The sequence below is a fragment of the Lineus longissimus genome, chromosome 3 (genome assembly GCF_910592395.1).
Source record: "Lineus longissimus chromosome 3, tnLinLong1.2, whole genome shotgun sequence".
Taxonomy (NCBI): Eukaryota; Metazoa; Nemertea; class Pilidiophora; order Heteronemertea; family Lineidae; genus Lineus; species Lineus longissimus.
In genome coordinates, this window is record NC_088310.1 from 26,553,670 (window position 1) to 26,581,429 (window position 27,760).

The 27,760-nt window shown below is 41.0% G+C and overlaps 5 protein-coding genes across 7 annotated transcripts; 3 read left to right on the forward strand and 2 right to left on the reverse strand.

The window, feature by feature from the left end:
- The first annotated feature begins 41 nt into the window (after window positions 1–41).
- LOC135485220 (distal membrane-arm assembly complex protein 2-like) lies at window positions 42–1,940 on the forward strand. The gene is made up of 5 exons (XM_064767043.1): window positions 42–73; window positions 299–552; window positions 688–914; window positions 1,106–1,268; window positions 1,498–1,940. Exons 1-5 carry the CDS (start codon window positions 53–55, stop codon window positions 1,835–1,837), a joined length of 1,005 nt encoding a protein of 334 aa, XP_064623113.1. The 5' UTR covers window positions 42–52; the 3' UTR covers window positions 1,838–1,940.
- Window positions 1,941–2,154: 214 nt separating this feature from the next.
- Window positions 2,155–10,134, reverse strand: LOC135484444 (pre-mRNA-processing factor 39-like). The gene is made up of 15 exons (XM_064765916.1): window positions 10,083–10,134; window positions 8,753–9,579; window positions 8,408–8,539; window positions 7,347–7,453; window positions 6,891–7,055; window positions 6,512–6,704; window positions 6,237–6,347; window positions 5,804–5,968; window positions 5,541–5,667; window positions 4,944–5,152; window positions 4,658–4,717; window positions 4,326–4,510; window positions 3,979–4,113; window positions 3,730–3,847; window positions 2,155–3,163 (listed from the first exon to the last, which is right to left on the reverse strand). The coding sequence occupies exons 1-15, from the start codon at window positions 10,126–10,128 to the stop codon at window positions 3,086–3,088; spliced, it is 2,658 nt and encodes an 885-aa protein (XP_064621986.1). The 5' UTR covers window positions 10,129–10,134; the 3' UTR covers window positions 2,155–3,085.
- Window positions 10,135–10,226: 92 nt separating this feature from the next.
- Window positions 10,227–13,570, forward strand: LOC135485222 (galactose mutarotase-like). The gene is made up of 8 exons (XM_064767048.1): window positions 10,227–10,340; window positions 10,710–10,840; window positions 11,061–11,215; window positions 11,469–11,678; window positions 12,009–12,090; window positions 12,447–12,591; window positions 12,868–13,036; window positions 13,228–13,570. The coding sequence occupies exons 1-8, from the start codon at window positions 10,279–10,281 to the stop codon at window positions 13,306–13,308; spliced, it is 1,035 nt and encodes a 344-aa protein (XP_064623118.1). The 5' UTR covers window positions 10,227–10,278; the 3' UTR covers window positions 13,309–13,570.
- A 595-nt stretch (window positions 13,571–14,165) lies between these two features.
- On the reverse strand, window positions 14,166–23,363 carry LOC135484446 (tectonin beta-propeller repeat-containing protein 2-like). Its single transcript, XM_064765919.1, has 16 exons — window positions 23,230–23,363; window positions 22,729–22,980; window positions 22,449–22,577; window positions 22,049–22,180; window positions 21,641–21,792; window positions 20,950–21,401; window positions 20,141–20,749; window positions 18,440–19,433; window positions 17,961–18,176; window positions 17,630–17,768; window positions 17,280–17,484; window positions 16,749–17,069; window positions 16,403–16,599; window positions 16,166–16,256; window positions 15,872–16,021; window positions 14,166–15,749 (listed from the first exon to the last, which is right to left on the reverse strand). Exons 2-16 carry the CDS (start codon window positions 22,969–22,971, stop codon window positions 15,589–15,591), a joined length of 4,191 nt encoding a protein of 1,396 aa, XP_064621989.1. The 5' UTR covers window positions 22,972–22,980; window positions 23,230–23,363; the 3' UTR covers window positions 14,166–15,588.
- A 177-nt stretch (window positions 23,364–23,540) lies between these two features.
- On the forward strand, window positions 23,541–27,324 carry LOC135485223 (dehydrogenase/reductase SDR family member 7-like). Of its 3 annotated transcripts, none has more exons than XM_064767049.1 (9): window positions 23,541–23,577; window positions 24,098–24,245; window positions 24,401–24,550; window positions 24,889–24,995; window positions 25,227–25,419; window positions 25,596–25,642; window positions 25,967–26,086; window positions 26,342–26,502; window positions 26,794–27,324. In XM_064767049.1, exons 2-9 carry the CDS (start codon window positions 24,131–24,133, stop codon window positions 26,864–26,866), a joined length of 966 nt encoding a protein of 321 aa, XP_064623119.1. In that variant the 5' UTR covers window positions 23,541–23,577; window positions 24,098–24,130; the 3' UTR covers window positions 26,867–27,324. The 3 variants fall into 3 exon arrangements, with proteins under 3 accessions (XP_064623119.1, XP_064623121.1, XP_064623120.1); XM_064767051.1 differs by lacking the exon at window positions 23,541–23,577 and adding an exon at window positions 23,751–23,760; XM_064767050.1 differs by lacking the exon at window positions 23,541–23,577 and adding an exon at window positions 23,781–23,877.
- Window positions 27,325–27,760: the final 436 nt, after the last annotated feature.

The window sequence follows — 27,760 nt, forward strand, 5'->3', positions numbered from 1 at the left end:
TTTGCTTATTTCTCTTTTCATTGTTCAAAACATAAGCGACATTCAAGAAAAGATGTTGAAAAATGTGTTTCAGGTGCCGTCAAACTTCTCTTTTTCTTACTTTCCTGTTCATCAATTTCTTAACTTTACACATTAAATCTTTGTATCAGAAGTATTTCTGAAATTTGACTCCAACTATCTAACCAAGTTTAAATTCAGAAACCCATGACCATTGACAACTTTAGTGAGATAACTTATCTTAGGCTACATACATTACAAGGCCGAAGGCATATAAAGATGTTTATTTCTGATTTTACAGAGACCACTCTTGAAGCATGCGTGGTCCAAATGCAGCTCTGGGGGAATATGTCAGCAGCAGTTGCGATATTTTAGGTTTTCTGAAGAAGATGAAGATGATACATCACCTTTGGATCCAATGGTCCCACAGCGTAGTAGCCTTGGGAGACACAGGGATTTCATCACCAAGCTGCAGACAAGATTTGACTTTGAACCAGAGACAATAAGAAATTGGGCCCGGAACAAGAAACAACAGCTGCTTGTTGTTGATCAAAGGTAAGCTTTACATGTAAATGTTGGAAAGCTAGCCTTTCCATTGTGTTCTTTTATAGATTCATTGATTGATTGATTGTTTTCTTGTATTATGAGACTTGAGAGTCAACCCAGATTGATTGAGAATTTTTTTTTCAGATATAATTCCAAGCGCTTGCAATTACTTGGCCCTGAACTGGCTGCAGCCCACTTTGTATGTCCTCGGGGTGGAACAGTCAAGTTTGAAGGAAACGACCGATGGTTTACTAAAGATCCAAAGGATGGCTTAGTGCCATTCTTGCCAAACACAAAAACACCCGGAATTCACGTAGAAGCTATTGACTTATCAGGCGTTCACATAGTTTTTGAAGGATTTGATAATTTATGTAAGTAATTTCTGAATTATACACTTATGCTCAAATTAGAATAGAGACTAGAAATCCCTGGGTGGAGTTCATCACCATGTCTTTGACCGAATGGTATTAAAGCTGCCCTCAGGCATAAAGTTGGCCATTTTTATTCATATTGGAAGAGAGAAAATAATGTATTTTCTAACTTGACTTCTTTTCCTTTTCAGTGCGACTCAAACGCATCAAATATTTAAGTCTCATTGGCTGCCTTTTTGTTGACGATTGGTGCTTATCAAGATTGCACGTATTGAAGGAATCACTTCTACATCTCGACATTAGTGCATGCCCTAACATAACAGAGAGGGGCATTGCTACACTGCATCATTTAACGTAAGTAATTTCAATAAATGATATATCTCAGAAAGGCAGGACGAGTCTCTAGAAAAGAGAATAAGATACAGCAAACAAGCACAGAAGAATAAAGCGTCTAATTATATCAATCATTCAATCAAATTGTTATTTCTATGATGCAACGTTTCAGGCAAGACTCCTGTTCAAATGCGTGCTCCCATCAGTAGTAGTAATACGATTCTAATGCTTGTCATTCTTCAAATTTCAGAAACCTTCGAAAGTTGAATGTAACAGATATGCCAAACGTAGCTTATAAACAATTAGTGTGCTCTCAACTCGAGGAAGAAATGCCAAACTTGTTCATCAGTGGTGTGGATTATAGTCCAGAACAGTCAGATCGAGAGTTAGAGGAGGCTGAAAAGATTGAAAAAGCCAGAAGAGAGTGGCAGAAAGTTACTGACTTTGATCCGGGATACTTAGGAGAACATTTAGGAGGAGTGAAAAAGTTTCAGAAATTCTTGTCACTATTACCTGAGACAAGTAGAGGAGGTATATTTGATGGTTGGTTCACTCCCAAGTTGAAACACAAGGAAGTAACAGAATATTGAGAGAAAACATATGAATAGAACTTCTTTTTGGAAACTTTTCTGCGACAATTGAAAATGTTTCAGAATGTAGAGTCAAATAAATCATTGAGTTATTGTTTTACAGAAAAAATCAGTTTGTTTGTTTATTCATTAATGATGTGTTGTTGAAATTCATTGGCACAACTAATTGATCAATTATCACTGTCACAGACAGCAAAGGTGCGCCGAAAGGCTCAGTTATTAACATGGCTTACAATGGTAACATTCCTCAGCTTTTGGGCAGAGGGCTGATCCAGACACGCAATGCAATTCTGACAGAAAAAGCACACAAGAAGATATATTTTTCATCATAGCTTTATTTCACAAAATTACACCAATCATTTACATGTAGGTCTAGTACAATATACGGTGACCTTCACTATTCATGAACAGGACAAATCTCGAAAGTGGAGGGCGCAGTGTACCAAGAATACAACGGTGCCAAATTTGTATGAATCATTGTCACTATTTCAGTCACCATCTTGCAAAACATTTGACCCTTCTGCTGTTAACCGTAATGAATCTGAATATTTTCTGAATTACCTATATCACGATTTCTACTCTAAAGGACCAATAAAACTGTAAAAAATAACTTACAAATGGATGATTTGGAAAAAATTGATTGGGACCTATTTTGTAAAGCCTCTTGTCAAATGATCAGGTGGTTTTTAGCTACATAATCATCAAACTTGGGGAACAGAAGATTGAATGTTTTAAACAGCTTTGAAATTTGGCTGATCACAACTCTTAACTTGATCACAAATCCAGGAAGACACAATTCAACTATTTTTATTTATGAATACATGAACTCTTGAACAAAAAGCACATTGACAACAAAACCATCTAGTGGAAGATACGGGCAGATCATAGAACCTCAAATACAAGAAATACAGAAAAATCCAATTATCTTGATAGGTTTTGAACGTTATCCTCTGCCAGTTGAGCTATACCACAAAATACACTAGTTTTTACATCAATTGGTCGAATTCGAGGCATCTAGATTCTGCGATGGCTCTCAAATGTCGAGAACTGCTCAAGTGTCGAGCAGACAATTTGTCACAAACGCAAGTTTGAATTTAGGTCAAGTTCCATTTGGATTCGAGAGACAAGTGAAGGAGGCAGAACACAAAGGCAGTATATGAAAGAATACATGACACACTTTGTGTCTCTTGGATAAATGAAAATACTTGAGTCAAGTCTCTGGCATATGCCTTATGCACCTCAGTGTGGTCAGTTTTGGTACTGCTGGTATTGTTGATACTGTTGATAGCCTTGCTGATAGTTGTAGTTTTGATTCGAACCAGTACCCTGAAACAAACAATAAACAGTACCGTTAGTTACTTTAATACTACCACGCTTCATATTTTCTTACAGATTAACACCTTCAGCGCCGAACCACGTAGATCTATGTGGCCCAAATCCCCCCTCCCCTTGGAGCTGGTTATCGGAGTCTCATGGACTTCATGAAAGAACTACGCCATCGCCATCTTCAGGGCAAGGGAGGAACTGGAGTCTCATGGACTTCACGAAAGAACTACGCCATCGCCATCTTCAGGGCAAGGGAGGAACTGAAAAGACTTCAGTGCCTACCTTCCCCTGAAGATGGCGATGGTGTAGTTCTTTCATGAAGTCCATGAGACTCCGATAACCAGCTCAAAGAATGGTGATTTGGGCCACGTCGATCTACGTGGTTCGGCGCTGAAGGTGTTAATGAAATTTTCTAAGATGACAGATAAGGTTCGACTTCCAGTGAATTTGCCTGACATTTGTAATTCTAACTCGGCACTAGTTTCTTCCATACAAAATTGAAAGAGGCAGTCAATACAATGTAGGTTGTTTCCACCAGCATAGGTCACATTTAGGTCAACACTTACGGCATTATAACCTTCCCAGTTGCCATAATTGTACTGTTGTGAGTCGCCACCATTGGCGGATCCATCATGAGCGCCACCACGCCCTCTCTTGCGCGACGAACTTACATCATCGTCAGCCCTGGAAAAAAAGACCGCAGATTGAGAAACCTATCGTAACATACAATAAACAACGTGCCCCTACTTCAAGAGTCCAATTTCATGAATTATCTGTCTACAGGGCCAAATAAATAATGTGGGATGAAAACCTACCCTCTCTTCCTCCCGGTATGATGCTGCTGTGTGTTCACTTGATTCAAGTCCCTCTCCCCACCTTTAGTCGTCTTCTTCTCTTCGACTTTGTGATCTTTAACCATCTTCTGGTGCTCCTCATTCACCTCCACAAGACTAAAATAGAAAAGTAGCATCCTTATTCCCTGCTATATCTCACTGTGTACAAGTATACCAGGCTATACTCCAAAGGAGAAGGGCACAGATTCTTTGTTGGGCAGGGTATTTCAAAACTAATTGGAAATGCTTTCATATCAGCTAAACACCAGCGGCAGTGAAATATGCACTTATAAGAAGGATGAATTGAACTGCTACATATTTCACCCTACCTGCCAACCTTGCAGCCAAACTCTTCCAGGTACTCCACTCTCCTCCTCGAGAAGGCTATCTTCTGCTCCAAGGGGAAGTCATCGTTGAGTAGGACCATGTCAAAGATACGCAGTATCTCCTCGTCACCAGGGTCAGGAGACTGGTATTCAAAATCCAGCAACTGTAGGTACAGCTTGATGTTCATCTGAAATACAAGCAAAAATATCAAGTTTTAACTTACAACCGGAAATGTTTTCTAAAGTACAATGTATGCCGTACCTGAGACAATTAGGGACAGGGAATAAACAGTGTTTGCCTAATCTCAAGTATTCTACAAAGAATATGCACCAACCTTGTCTTTCTCAATAGCTTGCATCAATATCCGTTGTGCCTTCTCTTTGTCTTTCATCACCTGAAATATAAGTACATTTAGATGAACTAGCAGTCATTTTGGGCAGTCATGGAGACCAGAAGCTGGGCTTTCAACAACATGAATTTGGGTACACCCTCATGTCAACTTGGTGGTTCTTTTTAATTTTCATCCACCCAATATAGGCGAGTCCAACGTTAAACGTCCCAACCCCATGTAACAGCCGACAAGGTAGTAAGTCATGAAACAAAACCTTGAAGCTCCTTACCCTAAATGCATATCGAGCATACTTTGTGGCAAAAAATGTTGAGATACTGGTGGACTTGGCGTTTTGAATATACTCCTGGAATAGATGCTCAGCTTCGGAATGGTTGCCTTGGCGACGCTCGAAACCTATCCGCCGAATTGACAGCATCACCAGGCCTGGCAAATTGGACTCAATCCCCTGAAGGATTTCCCAGGCTTCTTCAGTATTTCCTGTAAAGACAATCACTGAGTAGTATCATGAACAGCACCCTGGTAACATGCTCACAGACATGAGAAATGAAAACACAAGACAAGTGACCTCTCTTATCAAGACACTTTCCTCTTAAGCAGAGCACTTGTCAGCCCCATGGGTGCCCTTAACGAGTGTTTTGTTGCAGTAACTTGTCAGGAGCCAAAAGCGATTACAGTAGAACCTCTCTATTAAGGACACCCTCGGGACTGATAAGTGCTTAATAGAGAGGTGTCCTGATTAGAGAGGTCAAATTGAATGGAAACAACCAATTTGGGACCAAAACTAGTGTCCTTAATAGAGAGGTTGTCCTTAATAGAGAGTTGTCCGCTAACAGAGGTTCCACTGTAATTCCATCTCAATCCTTACCATTTCTTTCCTCAAATGCAGCCCAAGCCAAGTGAATGTTTGGTTTCTTTGGCAGGTGGATTGTACAAGCTCTTCTGAAGACGTTACGGACTCCATCAATGCTGTGCTTTTCCAGATATCGGGCATACTGAAATGACAAGGACATTGAGTACACAATTGAAAAGGTGAAGTGACCAGGGTTGAAACCCATACAACACCCACTGGATTGCGAGTCAAAATGTTTTAACAAGGTCAAAACCACGCTCAAGACATCATTATCATACCTTCATCCAGAAATCTTCATATAGGGCACAAGCGATCATACATCTCTCAAACAGAACAACCACACGTTCATGTGTTCCATTTTCCATCTCAAAGTCCAGGTACTCTCTCCAGTTCTTCAACTGGGCCCGCTCAAGTGGCTTCACATGGAAATACGGACGACGAATCTGAAAAAGAAATTGTATAAGGTCAGAATCCTTTATCAGACCAGAGTTTTGTCACCAATGAAGATTCCGAGAGATACTGCAACGATCGCTGGTCCGGATAGGGTTCACCACCAATGTCCATAATGAAAATTCATGCCAGGTTGGGAGTTCAACCAAAATCTAGACCACTTCTTCACTGCAGCCTAGCCAGCCCTGATGTCACAACACCCACACCAAAAGGTGTTTTCTGATTCCAATGCAGGAGACGTTCAAAGACATGCCCACTTACCCCTTCCTCCAGAGCCCATCTTTTGCCTACTTCTACTTCATTTTCAAGGTAGATAGCCTCTCGCCCATTGATTATCTTTTCCCGTAATGCTAACGTCTCCTCGTCATCATTCTGGAAATCATCAAAAATAGGTTAACATATCTGTGTCAAGATCTCTCGAGACAAAATATAGCTAAAACAAAAGAATATCTTTGAACGAACTGAAAATTGATAAAAGTGGCCTGGCTTCAGCTTCTTCTCAAGCCCAGTCTATGTGACTTCAAAACCTAACTTACTGGTGTTTTTTTAGCTTGGGGTTCCATTCCAGGGGGGGCATCATCGTCCGGGTCACCACCAGGTGGTCCTTCCAGCTCATCCACTTTGTCTGATGTCAACGCACTGGCCTCAACAACCTCTTGGCGTAGCTTCAGGAATTCATCGAGATCAAGGATGTCCTTTGGATGATGCTTCTTGACGAAGATTTTGAAACTGAAATAATGATTTTAATATTTTGACCCTTAAATCAGAAATCAACACAAAAGAATATTTTTTCTTCAAACTCAGTCTCTTTCACTGGATACAAAGAAAAATTTTGTTCTCCTTTGTCATCTCAGTGCCTCGCAGGAAGATGATACTCATTTCAAACTATGCCAACCTCAAAGAAATGACACCTACTTATCAAAATGCTGACTGTATAACAACGTTGGAATAGTAAATGCACGATCGTAGATGGCTGTAACTTTCTTGAGATCATAATCCTTCTCCCAGTTGATGTATTGTTCCCACAGTTTATCAGATCTGAAGTCCATTCCGGATGCAGATAGGGCACGGTCATAAAGACTGGAATGAGAAGAGAAGAATCGCAACAAACGTTAGAAAAATTCTATCAATAGTGCAGCCGAGGGTGCATTTTAGCTATGGGGGTCAAGAGAGGACAGGACAGTAGCCTCCCTTTGGTTTATATGAAGATACCGGTACATACTGTAGAACAGGAAATGTTTGCAGCAATAGATTTTCACTGCTGCCAAAGGATGGACACATTTGCAGCATGATATTCATTTTCAAAAATAATATCTGTGAATAAATTACGCTATACAAAATGGACCTCCAAACAGATTTTTACTAACTTACTCTCGTATTCTCTTTTCATCGTCTTCCCACACACTGAGAGCAAAGTGGATGTAGTGTATCCACAGGTCGACGCTGAGTGGAATCGCGCGAAGTCCTCGTTCGTACACCTGCAAAATAAGAACGTTCCCAAAGATTACACACAAATTTGGTTATCGCAACAGCAGAGTCCCCCAGAGGTTGAACAAACTGCTGTCGACCGGAAAAATTTGGAACTGAAACTGCCCGGTGTCAACAAAATCAAATCAAAAACTGGAAATCTATAATCCTGGAATTCGCATCAGAATTTACCTTTTACCTGCCATTGTGATATGATCCTCTGAAGAATTTGTAAATTGGGTGTGCAATAAGAAAACGACTGTCCAGGACCACGATTAGAAACATGTTGTGCTGACCCTTGCTCAGGGTAGCATGACATGAGAAATCCACATTAACGTACTGTCCAGAAACTTGGAGACACGTCCCGACCACCCCGTGACGGGCTGGGCAAAGACATATCATATCCATGCACCGAAAAGGAAATGAAATTGGCTACACATAAAATTAATATGAGATTCACATAAACGGATAAAAATTGAAAAATCGACACAAGATTGGATGGCCAACACCCGGACTAGGATTCAATCTTCCGTGTGGTACTACAGCCAGTACAGGTTGATCGTTAGAGGACTAGCTCCAATTAATCTCAGGAACCCTGTGAGAAAAACAAATGCAATTCATGAGGTATTTTACAAGGTTGTGCCTGAAAACAACACGAGTCCAAGGTCCCTTTGGAGGAGATAAACGGGGTATCTCCTCAGGGATTAAACTCGGACAGAAGACGGGCAAACGGGACACACTTCTCAGCGATTGGATGGAAATCGGACAACACCGCCTCAAAATTCATCATAAAACAATGCAGATTGCAAAGAGTTCCGAAAGTTATGTTCAATTTTCCAAAGATGAGCCCAGAACGAACTGCAAACTGCATTATTTTATGAATTAAGAGGCCTGTATTGTAGAAAGCTGGAAGGAATGTCTCCATAAATAAGGAAAGTATCAGCAATTTATCACAGTTGCCTTACCTCAGCAGCTACCTCCATGTTACTGTTGCCTTGACGCTTTTCCATGTCGGCATATTTTTTCCAATAACCATAGCAGTAGGGATACTGCTTGAAGAAAGCATCAAACGCTTCCCTTGCCCAGGTCATTTTGTTCTGAAAGATTAGAAAAACACATATTACTCAACAATAATATCCCTCAAAATGAGGAAGGTAGTCACATATAGTCTCAAGACAGCGACCATGTGCCTTTGATTCTCTTTTTTCTCATACCATACACTATGAATCGCCTTGTGAATGCGACTCACGGCAAGGTGGATTATCTTCTAGCCAAAGCTGAGTGATAACGCAATATTTCATTGTACTCACCTCCTGCTCCACATACTGCAGCAGATACGTCCACCCCGTAAAGTCAGCCGGATTATTCTTTACAGCTTTCCAATATTTCTCCAATTCGACTGTCCGTTCATCCTCTTCGACACGCTCCTTCCTCCTCTTCTTCTTTTTCTCACGGTGCTCAGGCGACCGTGGTCGTTTTTCTGCATGCTCATCCTCAGGTGTAGCCGCACCACTCTGACTCCCATGACTACTTTCGGCATCTCGCTTCTTGGCTATTTCCTGCTCAATATGAGCGACGACACGATCTGCAACACCCACAGATTCCTCCTCTGTTGGAGAGGCAGGTGTGGCCAATTCCTCGACTTCATCTTTCACGATGACATTTGATAAGTTTGAATCGTCATTATCACTTCCTGTCATTTCTGCCCTGTTCATGTTCTGTTCTGGTCCTGGGGAAAGCGGGGTGAACCCTGGGGACGCAGGGGTATCAACATTATCACCCGATTCAGGTTCTGAAGGCTCAAGTGGCAAAGGAGGGTTACCAGGGGAATCTGGCCCATCAGCTGACTTGTCATCGGACTCCTGCATGGGTTTAATGTCCTGCATTTTCTCTTCAACTGGTTCAACATTTACAGGAACTGTCTCCTGTTGTTCATGTATGGCAATAGTTTCGGTGTCTCCTGCACCTAGTGAGCTCAGCTCTATGTACTCAGGGCTCTTCTGCTTGGTAACAATCTCAGTTACCGTTGGTTGTTCCATGTTTACTGAATCAGCTACCGGTAGATCTTGAACAGTGGCTTCTGTCGAGACCTCCATTGGCTCGTTCACTCCATCACTCGATACCCCATCAGTTGGTCCTGAAACAGTTTGATGAATGAGTTTAATTGAACATTAACTTAAATAACATTATTGTTAGGCTAATTGCGATAACAGTCCCATAACGGGATGGGAATGTGAGATTGTGACTTTATTATGGCATAAAAGGCTGTCTGCTAAAAATAAGCCCTAACAAGGGGCTGAACAGAAGACCAGGTAACGTAGAAATCCAAAACGAACTAGGTGTATAGGGGTCTATGTAATGTTATCGCAACCACATGATGTAGCCGGCCCTGATATATCAACAGCACAGGACACTCATCACGTCATGCACTACCACATTAGTACACAACAAATCATGGGTGTAGAAAATGTACAGGACAATATAACAATGTACTATATTGTACAGTCCAAATAGGTTGCTCACTGTTACCATACTATCACATATACTTGACAAATAAAACATTCTTAACAAAGATTGGTTCATGAAGTATTGATAAAAGGGAATTCATTTTGAAAATATGGTAGGATGACGCCAGATTACCCTGATTTTCTTCACCGACCGTCTCGATATGCACAGCATCAGCCATATTGGTTACTTCCGTTTAACGAACTAGCCTGGCCGTCAGGTAATCTAGCTGTGTACGTTGTACGTGTAATCATATACGAAGTAAAGCACCTGGAGACGTTTTAATTGCCGGATAAACTTTCTGTGTTTTGATGAATCTTTTTCCAATAAAATGCCTAATAAAATCGAACAGGGTCATTTTGGGAAAACCCGAGATGGAAAAGAAATAAGTCGGTAGGATGCTCTCTATGTTGGCGTGTCGCACAAATACTGACAAGCCGGCAGAATGAATATATGCACCAATTACCTCAATCTTTCCCGAATCTGTTTGTATGTTGTGTGTGCGAATACACTGTTGACTGTTGTTGTATAGGGTGTTTCAAAAAATTTCAGCCATGATATACTCAATACTGCTGGGTTCCTGTGATTAAAGTATGAGGTTTTTTACTTTAAGCATATCACAGCAGTTATAAATAAATAGACAGATTAAACGATGAGAAACTGTGGGGAGTTTAGGTTTTGGTATCTGTCACTTGCTTCCTTCCATTTGAGTAGAAATTGTTCCGATATTTAGTTGTAAATATGCTTTTGGTACTTTTTCAGATTTAAGTTCAGCAACTTGAATAATGTGACTGTGGAAATAATCAATTTTGGTTGCTATATCACATCAATTAATGTCCCTGATCGAAATGGCAAATTTAAGGACATCGCTCTTGGATACAACACAATTGAAGGTACGGTAGCCTATGCCTCTGTTGTCAATGGTTCTTGGTTGGGACAAGATTTTACCCAGAAGATATCACATTGTTCATACATGTAACACTTTATTAAATGCACATGTACGGTTTTTACCACCATTGCACTCAGGGAGGAATGTGTTCAACAAGAATTTATCTGTCAATCGTAATTGGGTTCCATTTTCTCATCTCAGCATATAATTTATAATCTTTTCAGAATATGAGGATGATCAGTTCTACTTGAATAGTGTTGTTGGACGTTGTGCCAATCGGATCTGTAAGGGCAAATTTACGATCGACGGGGAAACCCATCAACTCAATGTGAACAATGGGCCAAACCATTTGCACGGAGGATTATGTGGTTTTAACAAGGTCAGCGTTGAAAAGAATGATTGGAAAAGGTCAACTTAGTGTTCTCATAGGGAGACTGGTGGCATAGTGGTTAGACTGTCTGGCTCATAATCAGTAGGTCATGGGTTTCAACTCGCGGAGGGATCACTGTTTTTCGTCTTAGTCAAGTTAGTGTCATTGAGCAAGTCTTCTCAACCTTATCTCTATAAGCCATCATCCTTTGAATGAGATGTAGAGCCTTGACTCCTTGTAACAGTGGAACTTCTCCTTTCAGAAAGTCTGGGAAGCAGAAGTTCACGACACATGTTTAATCTTGTCTTACACTAGTCCAGATATGGAGGAGAATTACCCCGGTGCTCTGACGGTCCACATAAGGTATGAGCTGACTGATGACAATGAGTTTAATATCCACATGACTGCCGAGACAACAAAGACATGTCCTGTCAACATGACACAACATACTTACTTCAATTTGGCTGGCCATGTAAGTACACAATCATCACAATAAAAAACAATTGTCCTTGAATACCATGGTCTGTTGTATGATCCTCCTTGTACTTGTAACTGCAGTGGTGCTGTGACAGTAAAGAAAACAGCCTGCTGGAAGCTTTTGAGTTTACTCTTGGCATATTCTTTGTAAGTGCAGAGTAAAAGGCCGCGGAGCTCACTGGATGAGAAGAATACTAACCAAGTGGAAAATAAAGCCTTAGATCACTGGTGTTGTGTTCACAAATGTCCGTACACAATCGAAGAAAAGGCAAAATGCTGATAGACGTTCATTTTTTTGAAACTGCTTTCTCCTTCCTTCATTCAGGACCATGGCAATGTCTATGACCACTTGCTAACACTATACTGCGATAAGTTTACGCCAAAAGATGGTACTGGAATTCCATTGGGTATGTAACATACATGTACTACCATGTTGTATGTATTGTGCCATTGTCTTCTTGTTGTGTGACTGAAAGTTATGTGAGAGGATGATTGTTGTTGGTAGGCTGAGTACAAAAATCCTTCAATAAAACACACTGGTCTTACACACTCTTTCAGACAGTGCCCAAAGATCTTTTGTTGGGGTGTTCTGGTTTTATCAGTCATTGTTTGTTCCCCTCAACAAGTTCATGTCAAATGTCCGGCTGGCCCCATTGAGTACGTAGGACCAGGGTGATTGAAGTCGTTGTCCATCCCTTTGGTCTTGAAGGCTGCCTTATTGTGATTGGATCACCACTCCATATCATTTTGTACTGATTTACAGGTGAAATGGCACCAGTCTCTGGCAGCGTATATGATTTCCGCCAGCCATCATCAATGGGGAAACATATCAATGAGGTGCCTGGTGATATAGGCTACGATCACTCGTACCGCATCAATGACCCCTCATTATCCTCAACATTTGCCAGGTAAGGTTCTCAAACACCTGCGATGCACAATATGTTGAACTTTTCTATAAGGGACACCATTGGGCTGCTGAGCGCTGTCAGTAAACCATGCTATTGAGAGGTGCCCTGATTCACAGGTCAAAGGAAGTGATTGATTAGGAATCGAAATTGTCCTTATAGTTAATCAGGTTTTCTCTTCTGTCATTCTACTTAATCTTACCTTTCAGGCTTTAAATATCATGGAAAGTTTGGGCCTGATTACCCTAGTTTTTTATCTCTGACAATAATATTTTTCAGAGTTGAGGATCCAGCATCTGGGCGTGTGTTAGAAGTTTCTACCAATCAACCGAGTGTCCACCTCTATTCAGGCAACTACTTAGACTGCAAAGGGAAGGATGGGTCCGTCTATAAAAAACATGCTGGATTCTGCTTGGAACAGCAGAATTTTCCTGATGCAATAAACCAGGTGAGCTTCCTCAGCTCTCTAAACTTTTGTGTTGGGACTTCTGATTGAAAGATATGGAGTCCACGTTGTAACATATCTATCTTACTCCTTATTTCACAAGGAACTGCCATAGCCAGAATGCCACTTAAAGTCTAAGGTAGTTGAATTGGTCGTCATTATTTGATTTTAACAACTCTTTCTTTTTCTTTTAGCCAAACTTTCCTGACTGTCTTCTGAGACCCGGGAAGAAATATCTCCATGATTGTGTTTACAGATTTTCTATCAAGAAATAAGGGAAAGGGACTGTGGTCAAATATACATATCAGTCTGGTGTAAAATGTATTTACATGTAAAGGAAGTACTATTGTAGTCACAAATGAACTTATACATAGATGAAATATCATACATGTATGTATGTAAATTCAGGTGAGGCTCATTCCTGTCATGCTTGGCCTATCTGCTTCACGAAGGGTGTTGCATAATACAATTACTGTCATTTATTCTTCAAAATCTGTCCAAAATGCTTTATAATTTTATACATGATGATGTGGTCAATGCATGTATGAATGATAAATATCTCTATTTAATTCAATTACATACAGTTCTTTGTTGTTTTTTCCCCCATCTTTTTTTTTTTAAAGTTCATTCACGGGTAACAGTTGGAAAGTTTCTGTCCTCTTCAACAATGCAACCATAGCGGTGCTGTCCTGAGCTGTGGATACCTTACAAGAAAATATGACCAATCATTACAGTTGTCATATGAGAGCCAGAGTATATTGAGAACCCCCTGATGATACGAAGATGCCTGAATCACAACCAGGCTGTTGGTAGATGTACATGTACATGTAACTGATTGAAATATTTCAAATATTGAAGATTTGGTTGAGTCAGGAAGAGGACATTTAACCTTGTCATTCACAGTTGTTCCAGACACCATCCTACTGATGAGTGGGACCAACCAGACTAGCATGTCACAACCACTTATTCCCACCGGAAGGTGATGGATGTCAATCACTCATTCATGACACATCACATCACATATTGGCATGTTGAAGATCATGAAGACGTCACTCCACTCTAGCAATTCCTAGTTATACCCATATTATTTTCAGCAAGAAAGACACAATATCAGATTTATAACTTATTGTGTTCACATTTTATTTACAGAATAATGCTCATCTTGATACATGTAAGTGTTTGAGAACATGACTACACCATTGGAACAAATGCAGTGCAGCCAGTTTTAAAAGGAGCCTTTGGAGGTGTATCTCGAAAGCCTGCCAGTATTGAAATAGTACTGCGATTTCCTTTATTAAATACTAAAGTTTTATTGAAAGACGCCAAATACATACAGTACCGAAACCAGGACCGACTATAATTCCATAAGCTTATATCTTAACTGCAATGATAACATCATTAGAACAAGACACATGATGATAATAATATTACATATAATAACAATTATTTTAACAAATGAATAGCACCAAATAACATAAATGACCCCAATTTTTCATTTTATTAAAATCTTTTGGGGGAAAGAAAGACGAAAAATAAAAAAATGTTTTTCAAGTTAATTGGACTACAAATAAGTAAGATATGAGAAAATAATGGGGATAAACAGTATACCTATGTAGTGGGGGATATGGTTTCTATTAAATTTGGCAAGAAACCCCTGTTAAACACACATTGATATTTACACTGACATTGACAAGATAAATAACTTGCATAATTTGTACAACATCAATACTTGTGCACGAAAAAGTATGATTCGTACAATATTTTGAATATACAATCTAGAAAATCAAGCTGCTCTGAGTAGAATTCAGTCCACAAAATGTGGATTGCTGGAGACTATTTACGAGGCAAGTTCACGCGTGTACGAGATGTTCTTTCCGATTCATTATTTCCCATCTAAAACTCTCTCAATTTGTTTACAGTCACAAAGGCATTCCAATAGTTCAATGGTTTAAAACTTCACAAAAACATCTGTGTTTTTCAAGGCAACTTGATATTTTGTATAGATACAGTGAAACAACATTAGCACATTACAATTAAGAATGATAATCTTATACATACATGCATACAAGAAATCGAATAACGTTTGCAAGCACAAAATGGCAGAGCCTCAATGACTAGAATTGCTATTGCTTATAGTTGAAATGAAGGCTACCCCTCCCTACAACTTCAAGAGAGAAAATGTTATTGCTCACTAAGAAAGTAGTATAGTTCTGTAATAACTTCGGCAAGTTTTCCTCCTGATATCAAAGTGGTAATTGCATCTGCCCATAAAATTTTCAAGTTTACCAATATTCAATACTGATCATGCACTAAAATGTGTTGAAATACAGGCAAAATTTGACAAGATGTTTTTAGGATCTATTTTGATAACACCAGACCACATGCGTGAAGGGTGATGCACATATGTACATTAATACTGAGAGGAGAAAATGCAGTAGGGGATGACTCAGGACTGTCCAAAGCCTCAACAATCTGTGTACCTCATAATCATTTCAACAGCACCTCTTTGATATCTCTTAACATGTTTCTGGAATGTGAAACAATGTCTGTATCATTTACACCAATTCCCAGTCTCCCTCACTCACGTCACTCCCTGCTGATATGGTACGAAGTCGACTGTCTAATCGCTGGTGTCTCAGTGGTATAAAACTGCCGGTCGTCCTCTCGTAAAGCTGTCCCTCTTTAGTGATTGCCCAAAGATCGTTGTGTGGTGAGGCTGAAAATAATATGATTGCTTTTCATTACTCCTTCATAGCATGTGTTAATCTACCTCTTAAGGACAAAAAACGCCAAAAATTCCATCACTCAACCAGTGCAAATATGGACACAATAACTTACCTGATATTTGACTGAAGATTCCCGGTATCTTCTTCCAGTAATTCCCGACACAGTCCTGATCGGTGAGTCCATATCGAGCCAGGACCTCCCCTGATGGTGATAATGCCCAAACCATGTCCTTGCTGATGGTCATGTGTTCAGCCGAGGTACCTGGAAGGCAAGGGGATAAATAATCAGTCTCACAACGATCGCTCTCTGAGAATGTCATCGAAGAGGATGCTTCCTGTACTCTGTTATTTGCAAGAAACTTCTGTCTGAAAACAAGAATCAAGTAGGGAATACAGAACTACCTACCTGGAACAGATATCCAGTCTGTACCCAAGGGCATAGTGTCAGTGATGCCTATCCTCACGTATACTGTCTTCTTATTGTCTATGGCCCATACCTGGAAGTTTAGAAACAGTCAAGCTAAAACCATACGTAGTAACAATGTTATAGGAAACAAGTTGCAAAGGACGGGCGTTACTGTTGATGACTTCAGCATTGTAACATTTAGAGATCAAAGTCTAACAAATTACAAAACATTCCTACCTTACGATCTTCAGGCCCAGTGAACACCTTGACAAACTGTGCACCACTTTGAGGAGCGCCATCCACTGGCACCCAGACTGGGTTCATCACTTGGTTTTCGGCTGCAGTCACCCCAATCCTAAGGTAGATGGTCCCTTCAGAATCCACTGACCAGACATTCATCATCCCAGCACTTACATACACGATTTGTTTGTCAGCTGAAAATGTACAATGATGATAATTATAAAGAATGAGTTCCAGGGTTAACAGAATGACATCATCTGTGACCTTTTTCATTGCTGCATAATTGGCAAACGGTTGTGAAAAGGTTGCCCTACGACTTTCTGTTGAAAAAAAGATCACTCACCCAGTTGTGCCAAGTCAAGTTCTATCCATGAGAAACCCCAGGGGCAATGGGTAGCGATGCCACTCCTGACATAAATCTTTCCATCCTCACATAACGCCCAAACGGCATCCTTGGCCACGCTGCAACACGCCAAGGGGATATGAAGTCCTGGAATAGCTGCAGTGGTACACGACTTGTTCTCTACTGAGATGTATACAATCTCTCCATTGGGTTGTTGGGCCCAGACCAAGCCTTGCTGGCCATCTACTTGCTGTGCACACACATGAGCCCAGCGCATTGATGGGGCTAAGCCTGCTGGTGCGGCTAGCGACCAGCTATGACCTGTCAATGAAAAACAACATTTGAAATCCTGGCAATTAATGAATTGTGGCTAAATAATCTGTACCAGACTAAAAACTATAGGTGCTGTTGTGATGGGGTTTATCAAATATGATATGCAGGTCAGCTTCTAGTTGCACAATGAAGATATAAATTGATGGCATGCTCGGTCACTTGTCGATACCATCACTGCTAGAGACAAACACACCATACCTATGAGAACACCTCTGGAAACATGGATCACATTCTTGAAGTCGGGACAAATCCAAATGCCAACTCCGCCCATGCCTGAGACAACGAGTCCTCCCTTCTGTCCATAGATGGCGCTGGCTAGATAGTGTGGGTCAAGGATTTCCCTGAGGGCCTTGAAGATGTCTAGAGCAGTCGCATCCTGCATGATATACTCACTGAGGGAAACCTGCAACACATACAAGGCACATGAGCATGGGCAACATTTCTGGGACATGAGCCCTAGAGGGCCTATAAAGGTACTTCGATGTACAGGGCACCTAGATAGAACTATCTGAAAATGGAACTGAACGGATCTTTGAAGAATTCCTTACCTGCCACCAGTTCCCTTCTCCCATCGGGTTGTCCATAGTCACCCCTGTCTTAAAGAACATCCGACCAACAATGTCCAAGGCCCAGGCAGTGTTTTCTTCACCAAATGCTAGACAGCATAGCACTGTGTCACATACAGGGCTGAAAGAAACGTGACGCAATAGAGCTTAGGTTTGCAAAGCTGGCATGGTGGTGCGAGCATCAGCATAAGTCTGTCCTTAAAGGCCTACTCTGTCTGTTCCAAAATTTCAAAAACTGAACTTGAATTCACTTAAATTCAGATTTGGAATAAAGTCCACAATCAAATTGGCACCTCATCCCTGTGATCCATACCTCTCAATGTCGACCCAATTTGTTCCCTCCGGGCAGTAAGCATCAATGCCAAGGCGTACGAGCACCCGGCCCTCGTCTGTCAGACCCCACACCACTCCATAGCAGCACACAATCTCAATCAATGTGGCATGGCAGTCTATTTTGATGGATTGGAAGAACGGACGCTCTTTTGACAAGCCTTTCTGCATCATGATCCCACCGTTATTCTTGATATACCTGAAAATAAACATAGTGAGGCTGTGTTACTGGACATCTTTACTTAACGTTTAGGCCATATCAATCTACAACTGCATTTATTCCTGATCCTGATGGCCTCAGTGGATCACAGCTGTACAGCCACATCCTGATTGTTTGCAGAGCAGCAAAACAGACAATTTCATCAGTCCCACAAGTTAGCAGTACATGGTAAGTGCATATAGCCTTTGCTACGCAAAAAGGTGCAATAATCTTGTATTGAGAATGCCAATGATTTCACTTACCAAGCTGACTTGTCCTCAACTGCAATGTACGCCACATCCCGCAGAACCTCCTCTGACTTTAGGCCCATGGGTGTCTTCGGGGTGATCTTAGTCCCCACAAACACACTACCATTCTTTTTCAACTTCCACACAATATTGCCATCGGGAGACACAGCGATCTGACGAACACCGTACACGTCCTCGTCCCGTTTCCAATTTAATGACGGCTGATTATGTCCGCTGTAGAACACTCGTTCACTTTTATCAACAATCCAAATGTGTTTCGATGATACAGCTAAACTCTGGATGTTTCCTGGGGCAGTGAATTCAGTCCAATTGTCCGACAGAAGGTGTGACACACCAGTCGCTGATGTGGATCCAATAGACAACTCGGACATCTGACTTTGGTATTCCGAGACATAATCAATCTCTGTTACTGATCCTTGACTGTCGGAGCGATGACGATATTTCGTATAGATGTCGTCCACAGACGCGTCGTGGACTAGTTTCCCGCGTGAGGATTGCTCCCCGTATGACCCCGGACTACCTGCACTCTCAGTCCGGTTCATAGAACCTGTACTCTCTTTACGCCCATGTGACGAGTCACGTCTTTCCTGGTCACATTCTGAAGTAATACTGTTTGTCTTATGCATCACTACTTTACCACCAACAATCTTACACTCAAGAGGGCTCAGAAGATCTGGAACCACTTCCTCTGATCTCGAGTTTTCAGCATCTGTCTTCAGCGGCAGGGACATATCGGGATGACTCGGAATAGGATGGTCAACTTCTGCCTCATTTTTCTCCTCCACCTTCATTTCCTTGTCCATCTTCGATGGGATGTCTGTTTTGTCGTCATTAGCCACTTTAGCTGACTGGTCAGAACTGCTTTCTGTTGGTTCTAAAACTTCCTTAGAATCTGTTGATTCTGTCATCTGTGACAACTCATGGGTCTCCAACTTTCTGTTAACAGCTGGCGAGGTAGCCGCACTTCCTTTACTTTCCTTCTCTTTGGCTGAAAAAAGGGCGGCTCATGGTAACATAGCATTTCATAGTGCAGAAAAGAAAGAAGAAAAAACCAATAATAACTTTACAGGTTGATTCAAAAGAAAATCAGAACTAGATTTCTTACAACATTTCTTACAAAGGCAGCATACATGTACTTACAGCGACACATGCCCATTTTTTGGTTTTAAAACCGGACAGCTCAAAAATCAACCACTACAGCCGGGTGAATGAGCGAAACAGACAAATATCGTAAAATCCTGGTTCATTGAATTCTTTCTATCAACCATTGATGTATTCATGTTAAAAGTATGTCAGACACAACCATTATATCAATTAAACATCATGATTATTGTTGTGAGTATCAGTAACATCATTCAAATAAGGGCCCAGAAGCTCATTGCTATGCCAGATATTATTCACTATCTCAGTATCTGTGACGGGTGATCTGTGACAGCACAGTCAACCACACTTCCAGCAATCTAATTCAATTACTTGGCCAACTGATGATAACTTGGTTCCTGTGTCCGACTCATCAAGGTAAGCAGTCCTGCTAGAATGTTTTCCGATACAAAAGCAGGACATCTTTGATATTTCCATGTCATGAGTTCATCAGTTAATGAATGACTTGAGCTTGGACAGCTGCCAAGTGACAAACTTTCTGTCATTTTGTACTCTTTGGCAAAATAATCTGGAAAGCAATCGGTATTGACTCACCTTTTTTCTTCTTCTTTGGTTTTCGGACCGCTGCCTGAAAGACAATATCTTCCTCAAATTCTTGTTTGATGACAGCTGCAAACTTATCGTCAACCTTTCCAAAGTCCTTCTCATCTTTAGCTACAATGTCATTTGACTCTTCACGACCGTCATCTGTATTGGGAGCAATGACAACTGGAGCCTCCGTGATCTCAATCTGAAGCAAATCATCTGACTCTAATCTGACAATAGGTGGCAGGGTCGTCGCACTGCTCTCGGATGCGCGTCTGGGAGTCCATGGAGTTTCTTCAGTGCTGTCTATAGAACGGAATGCTGATGACGACATCGCCCTTCTATCACCTCCAAGGGCCCCCGATACCGAATGGCTGGTAGGCCTAGTTCCACCCCCTGGGCTCTGCTGTCCTTCCTTAGCCACAGGCTGTGCCACTGACTGTGTCATTAGGGGAGAATGTTGTCCACTTGGACTGATCTTCCCGAAGATATTCGTTGGAATAAAAGCCAGTGGCGATCCGCGATGACTTAGGTGGTCTAGTTGCCTAGCAACAGGAGACAAGGAGGAGCTCCTTGAGGAACGTTGAGATGGGGATGCATTCAATCCATGTCTGTATTCTGAAAGAAAAGATATGTTGACACGTCTGAATAATAGTATACATAATGTTTTAGAGCCATACAGCGACACTGAAAAACTGCAATCAATCAGGTTTGTTCTTGTCCGTTTTACTTCCATTTTTATCCACTGTCCTTGTACGGAAAGGGTGGTTCTTATATTCCACCTGTTAAACTCAATGACATGCACCTGAATCACTTACCTGGAGCAAATATTGGCGGCTTCTCCGGATTCTGTGCAATCCGTATCACACAACGATTCGCTCCCGTCCTCAGCACAAATATCTCATCCTCATACGTAGCAATATCCAAAATAAACCCAATATTGTCGTGAGCTCCAAGAACTGATCCAGTATTTGGATCAAGAATGTATATTCCACTGATGTCCCATGTGATCACCTGATCTTCACCATAGATCAGAATCGGCCCGAACTGGCTTTCAATTGCTTTTGACGGGCTCCGAACAACCAGGGTAGACGAGAGTAATGCTAATGCCCGCCGCTTTTGATTGATAGAGTCTTTGAACATTAGGGTCGAATCCACTGAGCCGTCTAATTTGGCCTTCCATAAACGTAGCCCGGGTCTCGCAGCGTAGATGATGGCATCAGCTGGTTTACACAAACACTTAGTGAATGATGCCCCAAAGTTTCCAAGACTGAAAGAAAAGTTGGATTGATTTGACAATTTATTTTGTATGGTTGGCGTTACAAGATGCTGGACATCTGTGACTCATTTAACATCTGCTCAAAAAGGTCAGCAGAAACTGTTAGTGCGGAGAGATGGAATTAGAGAACTTCACTTTCAAAGTGAATCCTGGATGACCAGAGCTACTATTTGAGCCAGAGCTGACCTCAAGCACCAAAACCTTGTCAAACATTTCATCAAATATCTTACGCCTTTCTCTCTTTCTGTCCAATCTGAATGCCGACACTGTCTTTGTATATCACACTACGTAATTTGGTGGAAACAACCAAAGCCATGTGTGCGTAGCTCAGCTGAACAATCTCGTAGCCTTCCTTCATGATGACTGATGATTGGCTCTGTTTCTGAAGGACAAGGTACAATTTGTATCAAAAGCAGAGTAACTCTGTTTGTGGACTCCCTTGAGACTGTAACATGCTGTCCTTGAGAGAAACTTCTCAGAGATGTCCTACTACAGAGGCTAAAGTTATTGGAAATGACCAATATCGCTGTCTATATTACAAAGACTGTCCCGTGACTTTGTCAACGCCAGCCTTCAGCTAATTTTTTAGTTAAAGAGAGATTGACCACTTTGCCAATGAGCTAAATAGTTGTTCTCACCTTACTGTAGTCCATTTCAGTAAGAACCACAACTCCATCTTGGTCACCAGTGAAAATCTTCATCCCATTACTACTCCAAGCAATACTTGTGACAGAGGACTTATGGAGGCTATCAACAGTGTACTTCTGGAGCTGTAATGCATTAATGGGAGTACAAAATGGAAAATATGTCAGATTCAAAAGAATGTCAAGTTCAAAACTGACCACATTGGAATCGACACTTTCTAACCTTTTTATAAGAGGGCAATTGAATTAAGAAACTCTATCTCTCAAATTCTTGTCGAAATGTTTGGTTTTGACCAGAGTTTCACCACCAAAAGACAACTAACAGGTAGGGTTTAGTGCTTCAAATCAAAATTCTTGGAATATACTCAGTTTCAGTTTAAATGACATCCTTTACCTGCTTGACTCTACCAGGTAGAATGGAAGGCATCTGGAATACACAGACGAGACCAGAGGATGTGCCAGCTGCCACCATGTAGTCCAGGCTATTCAGCATCTTCACTGATGTTATACTACCATTCTTTGCCTGAAATAGCATTAGAAATTTATGGTTGTTTGAAATTTGACTATTTTGCCTCAAGTGGTAAACAATTTAGCAGCAAAGATCCTAATGGAATAATGTTTCTGCCAGGATTTGAAAAGGGCATGGCTTTTTCTCCTCATAAGTTGAAACTTACATCACAATTGAGCCTCTGTAAAGTCTCCTTCTTCCTGTCAAACAGGAAGATCAGACCAATGTTTGACCCCAGGGCAATGTACTCCTTGGTAACATCAATGCTTATCAATTCTATCTTGATTGTTGAAAAGCCTTTCTGTGCTTTGGTTGGAATTCGGTTCAGTATATAGGAGAGAGGTGCAAACTCCTGAAGTTGCCTTGGAGCATCAACTTCAAAGCTGGCCTGGTCGAGATGATCCTCCATATTTGAAACCTGGAAGTGGAATAATTGACATCCAGAAGTCAGTTTGCATCAATACAGACAATAGCCCTGCGTGTTTAATCGTAACCTTTGCTATTGACAGTGAAGTCCTTCGAAGTATCCAATGGAATATAATAGAATGTGAGGGTTACACTATGGTGTCTGGTGACATTTGGCAACGACGTTATAAGATAAATTTCATGTTAGTACCACTGGACACGAGCAGATCCAGAACGGACAATCATCAAACCTCATACCAACCGCAACTTGATAAAGTAAAGTTTATTCTGGTGTCGATTATTTATGAAAGTGGCCTTTGTTCTGGTCGTCATAGACCAAATTATTCATGATTTTTATTGGCAAAATTCCCCAAAATGACCTCAGCCATCTTTTTTCTTTCCCTTGTCTGCAGACTATTTTTACACAAATCAAATCATTGTTTCAGGACAAAATCAGGAGTAAATCCTCACAAAATAAAATAAATAATAAAATTTTGTTGTATATTGTACAACTTATACTTTTTAAATTGTTGTAATAAGGTGTTAAAACAATAAATTCTATGTCTGTAGACAGTTTGGACTTTGGTCGCTCACCTATCAGGAAAAAAAGGTTGCATATTTATGCTGAAAAAAATCGGAAATTTAGGCGAATAAATAAGCTTTTCAGTACAATGAAGTATCCATTGGAGTGATTTGTTATGAAAATAAATGCGTTCTTTCCAATGAGTCAAATAACGAAGCCTGTCGTTCTCAGGTTTTGACATTGTTTACCCGTACAATATACATACCTACAGTACATGCTAAGTATACTACCGTGTCGGGAGGCCTGTCTTTAGTCCACATCAAGCACTGTACCTGTGCATCTAGATTGATTGTTTACCTGGAGACGAGACGTTGTTTATCAACAAGGGTATGGCCTAAACTGGGGTATAGATAGGCAGCACTCAAGAAAATGGCAGATGTGTTGAGAATGAGATGGTACAATAGTCATACGGGTCATCAGCCTAAGGCCGCCAAGCAATGGCTCCACTCTAGAGGTACCGTCTTAGAGGCCCTTAGTCTTAGTTCACAGCAGCTCTTGGAATGACAAATAAGGTAAGCTGCTCTCTCATTTGATTAATTTTTTTCAGTTTTTTTAGATCAATGTCTGGCGCGTGGTAAGGATGGATGTCATTCTGTTGTGTGTCGTTGGCCTGTTCATCCTCACTCTGGTATTATTCTGGCTCTCCGATGCTGATCCAATTCTGCTGTTCTGTGACAAGTTCGGAAAATCTCCTGGTAAGTTATTTGTTACACAAACTGTAACCCACAGTCTTGATTTGAGCCAAAGTAGAATCTTAGTACTGATTGCCAACGCCATGAAAATGCAGTGATATGTCCTGTTGCTTGTAAGAGGTGCTGGAGAAGAGATTTATGTTTTTTTTCAATTGCAGCAAGCCTTGCTGGTAAGGTGATCTGGATCACTGGAGCATCAAGTGGAATTGGGGAATATCTTGCCTACGAATTGGCTCAGAATGGGTGCAAACTAATCTTATCTGCCAGGAGGCCTCAAGAGCTGGAGAGGGTAAAAAAAGCATGCTTAGGTAGGATTGTTATTACTACAATGTGTTGCTCAAAGTCTGCCAAGGTACTATTATATACTTCTATTGATCATGGAATCTTTGAATCAGGAATTGCCAAGTAGGATGACAGTTGAATAGATCTTCAAAAATTCAAGTACTGTAGTCTGTGTTCCCTTGGGTTTGAGCTGTTTTTTCAGTTTGGCACGGTCGTTACACTGCAGTTGATGAAACGTTAAGACAAGATAGTGTTTTGCATTATGTCATCAAGGTTTGCATTTCTGTTCATTGGAGCATGAAGTTTCTCACAGGATGGTCAGCTCATGCTTAACAGTACAGTAGATGATTTTCTCCCCTTGCAGGCAAGTCAAGTCTAGCTGATGGTGATATCATGGTTCTTCCACTTGATGTACTAGACTTTGACAATCATCCAAGACAAGTAGAAGTTGTTTTAAAATACTTCAAAAAGGTTTGTTTTCTATTTAACTTAAAGTGAAGTTATGATAAAATGGAAAGGCGAGAGTAGCAAGATTAGCCTGGTATTAGGTGCAAAGATATTTTTTTGTAGAGTTGAACCAACACAAGTCCGAGTTCTGATGAACTTTGATGCATACCCTACTGAAAACCAGTGGCACTTATTGGGTGCGGATGCCCTATTGAGTGGGGTAGAACTTTATTAGAAATATATTTTCCTTTTCAGATTGATATTCTTGTGAACAATGCTGGCCGTTCCCAGAGATCCGAGTTCCTACAGATGCCACTCGCTGTCCATCGTGAGATGCTGGAGTTGAATGTATTAAGTGTAATATCGTTGACCAAGGCTGTCCTTCCTCACATGTTAGAACGTAAACAGGGACAAATCGTAGTCACAAGTAGTATCGCTGGAAAAATAGGTATGTACTGACATGAACAAACAAAAAGGTTTGAGACTTCATCAGCTGCCCGAGTAGTGAAAATAAATGAACATTTGTGCTGCCTCCCTCCCTGGCTACTATAAACCTGTTACTTTTTTCTGTGAATCTTATTAAATGAAATCGTCATCTTTAAAGAGTTATTCTATTTTTTCTAGGTGTTCCATTCTCGGCCACTTACTCGGCAACAAAACATGCACTTCAGGTAGGATTCAAATTATAATGGCAGCATTCTGTAGTCTCTCACTTCATCCCTCTAGTGAGCATTTATTGCTTGCTATGGTTAGGCATTGATTGGGTTATCCGCCAAGTAACATTAGGCAAAGAGCGGAGTCCATGTCGCAAGGTTTTCTCCACTTGAAGGGGATCTTCTGCTTTACATGGCATAGGCACCAGTTACAAACATTGGTGATCATTCTGATAGCAGAATACATGAGTTCAGACCAAATCTTATCATGTACCCTAAAGGCATTGATCAGTTACATGCAGTCCAAGTAATGAAAAGTTATAAGTCTAGTCTAAATTCCAGGGTCTGTTATTCGCCTTACAATCTGAGTTGACTGGGACAAACATTGCTGTCTCCATCGTGTGTCCTGGGTCGGTGATATCAGGGATCGTGAGGAATGCATTTACATCAAAGCCAGGAGAGGTAGGTAAATGTACAACAGGTTTGCTTTTGTTTGACAGATTTAGGCAAACATCATGTCAGTTGAGTGATGTGACGATACTATCCTGACATCGCCAACTCGGACATCCAAACACTGACATTGTAGACCTCTTGTCAGTTTGAAAAAAGTCCTCTTCCAAGCATGAACAGATGGACTGTGGAGACATCTATTGGCAAGATATATTGTCAATTCTTGCTATCCGTCTCCCCTGAAGCAAATCTTGGTTCTTGTTTCAGGCTTATGGAATAGACATTCCGGATGAATCTATGGCAACAGAGAGATGTGCTCATCTGACAGTGGTTGCCATTGCAAATCGTCTGCTGGAAGTCTGGATTGCCAGACAGCCACAGCTGTTGGTCTGTTATATGTTCACCCACTTTCCAGTCGTGACAGTAAGGCAAGTAGCTTTTTGGGGGATGGCTTCCCTTCACAATTTGAGAAGAGCCCTCTTAGCATGTCTCCACATATGCGAATGAGTTTTACTGAGTTAGTCCTTGGCTGAATCAGATTATGTACACAGACACTGTACAATTCACATTCAAGCAACAATTCACATTCAAGCAACAATTCACATTCAAGCAACACTGTATACTGCATTAGTGCTAGGTGGAAGCATTATCTCAATGCACTCCTTCTTTAATAGTGTCGTTGTTATGGTTTATTATATATTATGTTATTATCATTTCAGATTAATCCAGATGTTCGGCATGAAGAGATTTTCGAAATTTTGGAAGCCTAAAGCAAAGCCACCAAACGCCTGAGACCCATCTCACCAAAATGGGTAGTTGGATGCATTTGGGACAGCTTCATTTTGATGCCGTCTTGGTATCTTTTGTGGTGCTTGGGATGCTAATAAATATATTTGGAGAAAACAGCAAGATTTTTTATAACAATATTGAGAAAATCAAGGCTATTCTCTTTGAAATGCTTCATAAAAATTGTTTTGAATTGTCTATTAAGCTGAATGTAATTAGAGTTGGTTGACTGCATACCTATACGTGTATCTGGTGTTCATGAAGCTATTATGCCTTAATTTGAAATTGGACAAAAATTTACAGAATTTTATATTGTCCATGATTGTTCAATAATAGGCCTGGTGATGTACTGCCTAATTTCGTATCGGAATGAAATAATCAAGTCAGTAATGTACACCATAATCCTACAAGTTTCATTGTACATTCATGCAATTATTAGGTGCTATGGTTTAAATAAAGATTTATATGCTAACATTTATCTTGTCTTCGTCATGTCCAATGGTGTCTATTCCTAAAATGTCAGGTTTGATGGCGAACATCTGTATCGAGTGTGTCCCCATGAAATGCATGATATAGGAGGATTCCTTTGCCGTTAGTGCAGATGTTCCCATTGCCCAAATTAAGGAACTTTGGACGTAGCTATTCAGTGGATGGGTGGCATGACAGACTACCTGTTGGAAGGGACATTCACCAGCATTTGGATTGGGGATCGGACCTACCTGTCGGGAGGGACGTTCACCAGCATTTGGATTGGGGGATCGGACCTACCTGTCAGAAGGGACGTTCACCAGCATTTGGACTGGGGGATCGGACCTACCTGTCAGAAGGGACGTTCACCAGCATTTGGACTGGGGATCAGACCTACCTGTCGGAAGGGACGTTCACCAGCATTTGGACTGG

Excerpts from the sequence above, each read along its gene's own strand:
- LOC135485220 (XM_064767043.1), top strand. The coding sequence starts at position 53 with ATGTTGAAAAATGTGTTTCAG. Across the intron at positions 74-298 it reads TGTTGAAAAATGTGTTTCAG|AGACCACTCTTGAAGCATGC; the intron begins GTGCCGTCAAAC and ends CTGATTTTACAG. Across the intron at positions 915-1,105 it reads TGAAGGATTTGATAATTTAT|TGCGACTCAAACGCATCAAA; the intron begins GTAAGTAATTTC and ends TTTCCTTTTCAG.
- LOC135484444 (XM_064765916.1), bottom strand. The coding sequence starts at position 10,128 with ATGGCTGATGCTGTGCATATCGAGACGGTCGGTGAAGAAAATCAGG. Across the intron at positions 8,540-8,752 it reads TGCAGTATGTGGAGCAGGAG|AACAAAATGACCTGGGCAAG; the intron begins GTGAGTACAATG and ends CTAATCTTTCAG. Across the intron at positions 4,114-4,325 it reads TTTGGCTGCAAGGTTGGCAG|TCTTGTGGAGGTGAATGAGG; the intron begins GTAGGGTGAAAT and ends TTTCTATTTTAG.
- LOC135485222 (XM_064767048.1), top strand. The coding sequence starts at position 10,279 with ATGCCTAATAAAATCGAACAGGGTCATTTTGGGAAAACCCGAGATGGA. Across the intron at positions 11,216-11,468 it reads GATTATGTGGTTTTAACAAG|AAAGTCTGGGAAGCAGAAGT; the intron begins GTCAGCGTTGAA and ends TTCTCCTTTCAG. Across the intron at positions 12,091-12,446 it reads TGGTACTGGAATTCCATTGG|GTGAAATGGCACCAGTCTCT; the intron begins GTATGTAACATA and ends ACTGATTTACAG.
- LOC135484446 (XM_064765919.1), bottom strand. The coding sequence starts at position 22,971 with ATGGAGGATCATCTCGACCAGGCCAGCTTTGAAGTTGATGCTCCAAGG. Across the intron at positions 22,181-22,448 it reads TACCTGGTAGAGTCAAGCAG|CTCCAGAAGTACACTGTTGA; the intron begins GTAAAGGATGTC and ends AATGCATTACAG. Across the intron at positions 18,177-18,439 it reads GTTGAGGACAAGTCAGCTTG|GTATATCAAGAATAACGGTG; the intron begins GTAAGTGAAATC and ends GTTTATTTTCAG.
- LOC135485223 (XM_064767049.1), top strand. The coding sequence starts at position 24,131 with ATGGATGTCATTCTGTTGTGTGTCGTTGGCCTGTTCATCCTCACTCTG. Across the intron at positions 24,246-24,400 it reads CAAGTTCGGAAAATCTCCTG|CAAGCCTTGCTGGTAAGGTG; the intron begins GTAAGTTATTTG and ends TTTCAATTGCAG. Across the intron at positions 25,643-25,966 it reads CAACAAAACATGCACTTCAG|GGTCTGTTATTCGCCTTACA; the intron begins GTAGGATTCAAA and ends TCTAAATTCCAG.